This window comes from Gigantopelta aegis, chromosome 4 (assembly GCF_016097555.1).
Source record: "Gigantopelta aegis isolate Gae_Host chromosome 4, Gae_host_genome, whole genome shotgun sequence".
NCBI lineage: Eukaryota > Metazoa > Mollusca > Gastropoda > Neomphalida > Peltospiridae > Gigantopelta > Gigantopelta aegis.
Window position 1 is genome coordinate 84,742,127 of NC_054702.1, and position 11,811 is coordinate 84,753,937.

General features: G+C 39.8%; 1 protein-coding gene across 2 annotated transcripts in view; it reads left to right on the forward strand.

The window, feature by feature from the left end:
* Positions 1 to 11,811, forward strand: part of LOC121371269 — a 34,527-nt gene that overhangs the window by 20,923 nt on the left and 1,793 nt on the right. For both annotated transcript variants that reach the window (XM_041497028.1, XM_041497029.1), the window contains 3 exons: positions 8,988 to 9,199; positions 10,002 to 10,157; positions 11,612 to 11,690. In XM_041497028.1, the coding sequence (XP_041352962.1) occupies positions 8,988 to 9,199; positions 10,002 to 10,157; positions 11,612 to 11,690 (447 nt within the window). The remainder of the gene's footprint in view (positions 1 to 8,987; positions 9,200 to 10,001; positions 10,158 to 11,611; positions 11,691 to 11,811) is intronic.

Genomic DNA, 11,811 nt, shown 5'->3' on the forward strand with positions numbered 1-11,811 from the left:
GTAGGAAGCGGGAGAGGGGGGCAATGACATGTGCCCCCACTTTGTAGCAGCAACGATGGTTTTTATATAGTTATACATGTATATATATATATATATATATATATATATATATATATATATATATATATATATATATATATATATATGTGTGTGTGTGTGTGTGTGTGTGTGTGTGTGAGCCCCCCCCCCCCACCCACACACACACACACACACACACACTTTTTGGCACCTTCCTATGCCTGTGCTTGACCTACACAGAAAACAATGAATTCCAACATGGACATACTAGTACACTACCTCGCAACAGTATATATGTGCTAGTACACTACCTCGCAACAGTATATATGAGCTAGTACACTACCTCGCAACAGTATATATGAGCTAGTACACTACCTCGCAACAATATATATGAGCTAGTACACTACCTCGCAACAGTATATATGAGCTAGTACACTACCTCGCAACAATATATATGAGCTAGTACACTACCTCGCAACAGTATATATATGAGCTACACGACGCTTCAAGTGAAGTGATCATTCATTCAGTCAGTCTCACAGTGTCTTGATCACTTAGAATGATCATGTTTGATATTCTACTCACACTGATTATCAACTTTACTGGATGCCACTAAACACGTGACGTTGTCTCTCTAGTTAAAGGTAGCTGTTATGGACGTCCATTTCCTCAGTGTGGTACGGAATGTCCAAGAGAACATGAAATCGATGTCAGCCTTGACTAAACGTCAGTGGCCGTTATTCTGGTACATTACCTAATATTTACTCAAACTTGTCAAACATGGCTTGGCTGCATCGCGATTATTTGCTTATAATTGCCAGCAATGTTTTAAGCGGCCGCTGCAAAAAAAAACCCCCCCAAAACCCAACAACAAACAAACGAAAAGAAAGAAAGAAAAAAAATCAACAACAAGAAACATAAAGATTAGAAACACAAACACAATATCAAAATACTCCCAAAGGACCAACATTTTGGAAAGCACGGAAAAATAAAAAAATAATTAGACTCTAATCATTTTAAAAATCCATTTGCAACAAAATAAAATAAAAAAGAACGCAATGCACACGCAATGCACACACACACACACACACACTCTCTCTCTCTCTCTCTCTCTCTCTCTCTCTCTCTCTCTCTCATACACACACACACACCCGCACACACGCACACGTGCACATATACTAAAACGAGGAACAAGCACAGACGTAAATTTGGAGATTGGCAATTAATTAACTAATGTTATACCTTTTATATTAAACAAAAATAATGAGTTAACATATTAAAACCTGGGGCAGACCGGAGACCCACTTTAATGTGACAGTGTTTACCAATAAACAGACGCGGGAATTACCTGCTGCCCTTGTGTTAAGTAGGACGCCACATTGATTCACCGATGTGAGCTGCTTCTGGATTTGAAAGAACATCAACAGATTTGTCGATATTTAACTCAAACATTTCTCTGTTGTTCTAAAGAGGGTGTTATTTCAGAATAACAACACTCTGGCAGGCCTAAACGTTCCAGTTTACCCTCGAAATAGCACCGAATTCCAAGGTCACACCCAGCATGTCGTCGTGGCCGGTAGAACAGGCGTCGGTGTGAGAAATACGAAATTGTTATGTTCTTTATGACAGTTTCAAAACCCCTAAAACAATTTCAAATATCCCCAGATCAGTCGTTAAACTATTTGCAGTTAAAAAGAAAAATTACTGGTGTGTTTGTATGTGTGTGTTACATACGTGTAAGGCATAAACAGGCTTAGTGGCTCATTATGTTTAAATCGATTGTAGTATAATAGTGTTCTCTGCTGGTATAAGAAGTCAGTTAAATTTTAAACTAAATAATTAAATGTAAAAAAAGAAATAATTCAGATGAAATATTTTATTGCTGTAATAAGCCAAAACATATTATTACTTGTTTTTACATAAATTCTAATAGTTTGTTCTATATTGGCACTCAACATGTACATTTTATTAACAAATTATTAATTATTCATTACCATCCTTATTTATAATTTCATCGTTTACATTCTTCTCGTACATGATATATTTTCGTACGAAATTTTTTATGAAGGTTCGAAAAAGGCATGATTTAAATTCTAAATCGGCCACTGATAACAAATTACATTTCATTTCTCCAGTAGGGCATTGGCCTATTTCTCGTTCCAGCTAGTGCACCGGGACTGGTATAGCAAAGGTGGTGGTGAGTGCTATCCTCTCTGTGGGGAAAAATGTAGCGGATTTCCTCTCTAAAACTGTATGTCAGACTTACCAAATGTTTGACATCGAATAGCCGATGATTAATAAATCAATGTGCTCTAGTGGTGTGGATAAACAGACTTTGTTCTCCAGTAGGCCTGTATGTTGTCAGCGTCACGGGATTTACGATCTAGAGTAGAATGGGGGGGGGGGGGGGGTCATTGGTTATGATAATCCTGTGCCATGGAATTAATTCATCGCACACAGGCCTTTACGGGGGGGGGGGGGGGGGCACGTTCTAGTGGGACACGATCTTTAGTGGAGGGGCACAAGCCAGATTTTTTATCTTTATTTATTGGGTGGGTGGGGGTGTCCATAATTTACTTTTAATGTGGTGCATAATGCAAAACGCTGTATCTAACTGGAATGCAAGGGAGCAGTTGCTTCCCCAGATAAATAGGAAAAGTTTTTTGTTTTGTATAGATGATTATACACTAGCAAACCCTGCAATTAAGAAAATGTCTACTTAAAATAAACATGCCGTGGAAAAAGAATCGAAAACAGTCCACAGCCAAAAAAAAAAAAAAAAAGGGGCGTAGAGAATTAAAAACTCCACGGCAATCTCTGAGGCATTGCCGATTGCTGTGGACAATTGTAGGGGTTGCATTTGGAAATTAATATCATATGTAAACTTGTTTTTACTATTCCATACAAGGAATTATGTACAATTTAGACAAAAAGTTTTGTTTAACGACATCACTAGAGCAAATTGATTTATTAATCATCGGATATTGGATGTGAAACATTTGGTAATTGTGACTTACAGTCTTAGAGGGGAAACCCGCTACATTTTTCAGTTAGTGGCAAGAATTTTTTTTTAATATGCACCATCCCACAGACAGGATAACACATACCACGGCCTTTGATATACCAATCGTGGTGCACTGGCTGGAACGAGAATTAACATGCAGTGTGCATTCTATATGTCACGGTCTTTGGTCACGTAGTGCGCCGTGGTGATCTAAGTGTTAAAAGTTGGTCCTGCTGTGTTTATTATCGGTCAGATTCCCTCTGCCTCACTCTAACTCTAATTTAACGTGGTAAACATAGCTAAACAACACATCATCGACAATATTTGAAACAAATTAGCGTACGGGTTCATTTAAATCGCGAACGTTTGTGCTAATCTGTAAAAGTGTTTTCGGAACGTGTCCACCGAACAATGTATCCTGTTTACCCGTGACCGCCAACCGCTGAACACACAAACTGCCCCAAGAACTCAAGTGTACACTTTCCGTGTGATTGTTGTGAAAAAGGTTTAAGCTTGATTGTTAAATAATATAAGATACAGTAATTTGTCAATGATGTAATATATAACATGTTCGTATTTATGTTCAAAGGGGCAGCATTAAGTTAGCTTAGTCGGTAGAGCGCTCACCGGCCTCGGTGGCGCAGTGGTTAGCCATCGGATTACAGGCTGGTAGGTATAGGGTTCGCGAGTTCTTAAGGGCTCTGTGGGTAGGTGTAAGGCCACTACACCCTCTTCTCTCTCACTAACCACTAACCAACTAACAACTAACCCACTGTCCTGGACAGACAGCCCAGATAGCTGATGTGTGTGCCCAGGACAGCGTGCTTGAACCTTAATTGGGTATAAGCACGAAAATAAGTTGAAATGAAATGAAAGGTAGAGCGCTCGCCTGAAGTGCTCTTGTCGTACGATCGAACTTCCTCGACGGACCCATTGGGGTTTTCCAGTCCCGCCTACTGCTCCACAACTGGTATATCAAAGGCCGTGGTATGTGCTGTCCTTTGTGTGAGAAAGTGCATATAAAAGATCCCTTGCTGCTAATGGAAAACGTAGTGGTTGTCCTCTGAAGACTGTCAGAATTGATCAAATGTTTGACATCCAGTAGCCAGTGGTTAATAAATCAATATGCTCTAGTGGTTCAAGTACGCTGTCTTGGGCATGTAATTCAGCCTAGGAAAGATGTTAATGAAAACTCGCCGACACCAATTGGCTAATACATTTTTTATTGCATATTATTTTTTTAGCTGCAAGGGATATTTTATAGGCATTTTTCTTGTACTCATTGGTGTATCCTAGGTTATGGTAGAGCACGGTGACATAACACGGTGACTCATGTTGTATTTGCTGATGAACTTTATCATTAAAAAGCCTTGCCTAACAACGGATAAAAGTAGTATTGGGACTGTCCGGAAATAATGAGAGGAGAAAAAAAGAAACGCACTGAAATTATGTTTTAATATTTTTATAAAGTCACTCCCCACCCCATCCCTTTTTGTGAAAGAAAAATCTCGTCTTTTATTTTGTTCTTGCGAACACATCTAGAACAGTTGATTGTGATTATCCATATTAAATATTTTGAGTAAAGTGATTGTGAGTCGGACATCCATGGTGTTTTAGATCACAGCTAATGGCCGTTTATTAACTTTGATGCATTAAACGATTAGTATACAATAGCTGGTATTCCTTATTTTGTGTATTTTCTTTTAAATAACACTTTATTAGCAAAAATATAATGACATAATTATGACATTTTTAAAAATGTGATCGTGACTCGGACATATTCGCTTTTAAATCGGATAGAGTGTATGAAAATAGCTTTATGTATTGACATCAGAAATGACTTGCATTCAAAACATTCAGATATTTGTTTAAAACTGAAATAATTAAATTTCGTGCCTTTTTGATGAAGTAATATATTAGGAATTTATTTTAATTAATATGTAAAGAAAATTAATAGTGAATAGGAATTAAATGTAGTATTAATAGCAAAACACTTTGGATTTAAATAGCTGAATAGGCCCAGTTCCACGAAGCTATCTTAGAGCAAGGCCAGGTCAGGTCATAGGTTTTAACGTGCACATTCAGAACAAGCTGTTGTAGCAAACGCCTATCATGAGCGCAGGACTGCGTTCAACCAGACGGAGCAGAAAAACGTCCGCTAGACCGGTTTAGGCGCCTCACGTTAAACCAAATGGCCACGTCGGGAACCATTCAAATAGATCGCGAACGTTAGCGAAACGTTTGCTGTCTGAACTAAGGGTAGGTGTCGACTTTCGCCGGCTCCTCAGTCCAGGATAGGAAAGGGTTTGGGGGTGGATTGGACAGGGCGTCGCCCTCACTGACATGTGCAAGGGAGCACATTTAGCCCGACCAGGGCCATATTCCCGAAGATATCAGTCGTTAGATCACAGCGACGTCGTAAAATGGCGCGAACGACAATATACCGACAGGGTGGCCGACAGTTAGCCAAAAGTGTTGTTTTACTATAATTATGGTGTCTTTTGAAGTATGTCGTAAATAAAGGAAAACACCGTGTCGTTATTTTGTTTACTACGTATGCAATAATCATTTGTGTAGTGTAGTTAATTTGAATTTGATATTTTATGTAGCCAGTTAGCAGGGTTGACCAAACACACGAAAATGGTGCAAAACGATAACCAAAATTTAATTCCCAGGAACTGAAAGCGTTGCGGATGCTATTAGTGTTTATCAGGACACTGTGTTATTAAATCAGTGAACAATCAGTAGCTAGATGGAGCTGTCTCACTTCAACTGAACGTCTCTAAAGATTACCCAATCAAATATTGTTTTTGTACTAGTAAACTAATAAATTATTTGTTTGTAGTTGGGGGGTTTTATGGTTGGTGGTACTTTCTGTTAAAGTCCCTTTGTAAGTTTTCCAAAGCAAAATGCAAGTTCCTAAATATGGAATTGGCTAACAAATATGTGGAATGTAATTGTAATATTTCACACTCGTTACATTCAGTGAAAATTGTTGGCCCATCGATCAAATATTGTTAAAGTAGAAGAAGATCAAAATTGTAAGTTAAAGAATGCGTCGCCAAAAACTAAGTGAAATTGTATCTACCGTTGTTTACGGCACAGAGAATGAACTAAAGGTCAAAATACGAGAGAAAAGGGGGAAAATCATGTTGGAATAAATAAGAAAATCAATTACCTCGTGGAAAAAAAACACCGTTTAATGGCAGTCTACGAGCAAGACGGAGGACACATTGACCACCTTTTTAAGTAAACAAAAGTAGATACAGTTTCTGTTAGCTTTTGGCATCGCATATTATTACTTACAATTTTGAATCTGTTGCTGTTTTAACAATACTTTACATATGGGCTTACTATTTTCACCGAATGTCGCAAATATCCATGCAGTAATGGATGTGATATATCAAAGTTTCAGTCCCTATACTTTTTTTTTAGACAATTCCATATTCAGTATGGTTATCGTTTGGGCAGACACGTATTTGGGTATTTGGCGCCCCTAGACAACTAATAATTTTGCGCACACTCCTCGTGGGCGTCCGCAGATGGGGAGATATAATATTAAAATATATAGACATGGTTAGGCATATACTTGTATGGCGAAAGTAAGTGAACATTTGGGGAGGGGGCTGACTGATAGAGGACGCTAAGAACTCGATTTTCCACGGGATTCAGTAACATGCTTCGCCGCATGCCATGCTTGATTACGACAGACGTGCATTAGACGACACTGTTAACAGAAGGGTTGGACCCGTTGTTAATATTACTACTCAAAAGAATTTAAGGGTCAGACGATATTTTCGACATTATTTTCCGAATGTCAGTTATATTAGCTAGACCATAATGTCACGCATGGTATTGTTCCATTTTGACGAAAGTGGGTCTAAGCAACCCATAAATGAATTAAAATCCACTGTCATTGACACTGTCGACTAGTTCTAATGGCGAAAACATGCTTACATTTACCAGTAAATTAGGGTGAAAGCGAAAGGTCTGCTAAGTGCTCATAACTTGCTTTTTCACAAAGCGCTTCATTTGCACGCATTGCATGTGTATTCCATGTTCCCAATGCTGAATTTCCGTATAATTGGAGCTTGCGTTCGTGTACGGTGCACACTCCAAATTCGACAATGGTACGACGTCAACTGACTATCGAAGATCGAGGAAGGGCTATTGCTTGGCTTCAGGATGGCAATACGCAAAGAAATGTTGCTCTGAGACTTGGTGTCAGTCAGAGTGTCGTTGGCCGACTGTGGCAACGGTACCAAGCAACGAATTCTGTTCGAAATCGTCCACGTTCGGGAAGACCCCGAAGCACTACAAATAGAGAGGACCGCTACATCACCAATGTGGCTCTACGTCAACGCACAACCACTGCACGCCGATTACGTGACAATCTGCGGACTGCGACTGGAACTCGAGTGTCTGATCAAACCATACGCAATCGTCTGAGAGCCAATAATCTACGCTGCCGTCGCCAGGCTGTTCGACCACCACTCCTACCACGTCACAGAACGGCCAGACGTCACTGGTGCACACTTCATCTGCGGTGGCAACGTGTTCAGTGGGGTCGAGTGATGTTCACTGATGAGTCCAGGTTTAGTCTCCAGTTCAACGACGGTCGGGTTCGTGTCTACAGACGTCCTGGGGAGCGCTTCGCTGACGTTAACGTTAGACAACGTCACCGGTTCGGTGGTGGCAGCGTCATGGTGTGGGGCGGCATCTCTATCCACCACAGGACCCCCCTCTATGTGGTGGATGGCAATATGAATGGAATCCGCTATCTGAATGAGATTATTCGGCCGTTGGTTCTCCCAGGCCTTCAGCAGATTGGCGGCGGGGCAGTTCTGCAGGATGACAATGCCAGACCCCACCGCGCCAGGGTGGTAACGGACTTTCTCAGACAACAAGGTATCGCCAGGATGGATTGGCCAGCATATTCGCCTGACTTGGCCCCAATAGAGCACGCCTGGGACGAATTAGGCAGGAGAGTTCGGGATAACCATGCCCCTCCGGTCAACCTTCATGATCTGGGTCAACTTCTTATGGCAGAGTGGCAGGCCATTCCCCAAGAGTTCGTCAGACGTCTGATCAACAGCATGAGGCAACGATGTGTCGAGTGTATTCGCGCCAGGGGTGGATTCACACACTATTAAACGAATGTTCTAATGTGTAAAATCCATGTTTGACAACCTTCAACTTTGACAGCATGTCATGTGACTTTCTTGTATACAGTGACGTTTATTTGTGTTTTTTTGTAAATATGGAACAATAAATTAAATTTTTGGTGTAGTTTACATCATCAATCTAATACACTCTGAAACTTATTTGGTTATACATTTTTGACCCTTAAATTCTTTTGAGTAGTATATATATATAACAATATCGACATTCATTCATCTTTGAGAACATGGAACATTTATCAACGACATGTTAACGATGTTGTTTCACGTAACGATGGCTTCGGAACAGCCCCAAGGTCGGTAGCGGGCGAGGGTTGGTTTTGGTGCTATTATATTTGCAAATGTCCCGTAGGATTAAGTCAAAATAGAAAAAGCTGCTTAATTTCGTGAAGGTAATTTTGACGCATAATTTGGAATGGTTCATGAAAATTGAAAATGGAGCTTATGGTTGATTTGACTTAGTTGATCGAGAGGTAACTCCTTGATAGGGCAAAGATCGCCTTAAGTTCATATCAGGTAGTCATGCACTCAAGGCTATCTTAAGCGTAGTGCTAATATCGCTTCGTGGAACAGGGCTCTGGAACTTATTGGCATTGTACACATGAACACCAGATTCATGGGGAGAAATTCGTTTGAGGATGTTTTTCTCTTTTTTTCTTTTCTTCATTCATTCCGTTTTCTTTGCTTCTGTTTATTTATTTATTTTATTTTATTTTATTTACTTATGCGAGTGCTATGTGAGGAAGTTGTTCTCAAGTGAACTTTGAGTCATGTTTTATTTCCAGGTTAATTTTGGTGACAAGTGTATTCTGTACGCTGACGTGGAGTTTATCAAGAACAGTTCATACACAGCGACATATTTCCTCGTCAAGTTTCCACCTGATTCATCGGTGTGTCACTACAACCTCGTCATAGCCATCGTGTTTTCCCTTGTCTACGCCGGGGTCGCCATCGCACTATACATTTACCTCTACTTCAAAGCAAGGGACAGTGAATCGTGAGTTCAAGTCAGGTTTAAAATACTAAGTATATAGAGCGTACGATTTATCTTATAGTTAACAGTTAACACTATGGTTTTTATAGTTCTGTTTTGCCATTTTATTAATTTATAAGTATTTAAAGTCTGTAAAAGAATATATAAACTTCACAGGGTTGCACCTAGCCGGGGATGGGGTGAGGTAGAGGCAAGGTACAAGGACCATCTCAACAAAAGACATAAAACAGTGTCATTTATATCCCGTTGGGTAACACCCTAAATTACAGTGCAATGATTCATACTCCCAAATGCTTGTGTTTATTCTAACTCTAATCCTGACACTTTTTCTGCACGTGTTCAGCGAACTATTTGACTGGTCCCCGATGTGGTCGTATGGTTTAACGCGAAGCGCATAAACCAGTATAGCAAACGTTTTTGTGATCGGTCTGGCTGAACTCTACCCTTGATACCAGTATTCGAACTGGACCCAGTTTTTCGGCTGCATTGAAACTAAAACAATAAATAAATAAAAAGCTCAGAACAACTTAGCACTTGCAAATTATGTACTGAGGACAGACTCGTGTGAAATACATTTTGCAGGGGGTGGGGTGGGGGTGGTTTAGATTAGCAAGCCAAGTTTAAGGGTGGTTGAGTCATATTCACCCAGAAAACACATTTTTAAAAATTGGTTTATTTGATGTCATATCCCATCCTCTGCACACGCGCCTCCAGGCCAGCAGGCCAGCATGAATCATAACTGGATATAAGTAGGAAAGTAGCCATATATTTCACACAGTTCAGATTGTGTTTGTGTTGTTTTCAGACTCGACATAGCTAACATCTACTTCGTGATCCACTGCGTGCTCGACGTGGCCGTCGCGGTTCTCGTGCTGGTGGCCGCCTGCACCATCAGCAGGGGCTTCTCGTACGTGTGTGACCAGTTCATGAACGGCGTCAACCACGGCATCAACATGCACAGGTACCATCGGCGTTATTGCTGCTTAATTCATTGACACCCCCACCACCACCACCACCACCACCACCACCTAACACACCTAAAGACCACCCCGCTATAAAGATCAATAATTTATAGACAGAAATATTTCCGTATTATATTATTGTAAAAATATTTCGGTATCCCGCTGTTACGAATTACGGCCAGTATTTAAAGTCCGATCCAATGGTCGTTTTCAGTACATTTTGACCCCACAAATGCGACCACAGCATTGAAGTGTCATGTCATACAAACAACAAACAACAAACAACAAATAAAGTGGTAAAATCTTATCTTGTTGTCCACGCCATGGTGTTAAAGTTAATTACATGACATATAATATGTGTTCAATGGCGGATCCAGAAAATCCATTTGGGGGTGGGTGGGCAGTGACATGAGGTGGAATGTCAAGGGAACTTTGGGGGAGTTTTGGAGGGGGATCGTAAACTAATTAAAATTAATATATAATAAAATTAGAACTATTGCAAAATTTAGGTCGGGGCCCCCTAGATCCGCTTCTGGTGTTTCTCAAACAAGTAATTAAATAGTCCTATGCTTATTTAGCTGGAAGGGGGCGGGACGTAGCCCAGTTGTCCAGGATCGATACCCGTCAGTGGGTCCATTGGACTATTTCTCGTTCCAGCCAGTGCTCCACAACTGGTTTAACAAAGGCCGTGGTATGTGCTATCCTGTCTGTGGGATTGTGCATATAAAAGATCCCTTGCTGCTAATCGAAAAGAGTAGCCCATGAAGTGGCGACAGCGGGTTTCCTCTCTCAATATCTGTGTGGTCCTTAACCATATGTCTGACGCCATATAACCGTAAATAAAATGTGTTGAGTGCGTCGTTAAATAAAACATTTCTTTCTTTCTATTTAGCTGGAAAGACATTATATCTAAGTTTTCGTCTTATAGTTAATATAAAAGCCATCAAATTAAAATTATTTTATAGTTTATGTTAATAAAAGTCATAAAATTAAAACTGTCTTATAATAGATGTTTAAAAAAGTCATGACATATCTTATGTTAATAAATGAGTCATAGTTTATAGTTTACGTTAATAAAAAAACAAAATCATTGTCACTATCAAAAGTGTACAAAAAGACAGAATTCAGTGCATATTTGTGACAGAGCTGTAGTAAGTTGCACTCATGAATATATCAATCAAAATCATGATATTCGCAAAATGTTAGTCTCTTGTACCATCTTAACAAAAATAGTTACTATCGTTTTTACGGCGATTGGTAAGAATGGTCTACTGCGGATTCCTGGGTTTCTGACTGAGGACGGGTATATATCATATCATGAATGTCCGCAGGAATTTGTCCTAGGTGGGGGCATGACATGTTCACAAATATTTACGTATAGGTCTGCAAGTAAATAAACACTATACTTGTTTGATTTAAAACCACTTGTGTTTTTATAATTTCTATTTTTCAGCTGTTCGGATGCTCAACGATTTGAAAACTGGTTTAATATTGATGCCAGCAATTTTCACCTGTGCCTTTCAATTGCAGTGGTAAGATTTTAATGTGAACAATCAATAACAAGTTAGCATTTTTATTTGATCTGTAGACATTTCAATGTTGTAATAACCAGAAGCATGAATAAAAATAAGTATTTTAGACTGTATACACCAA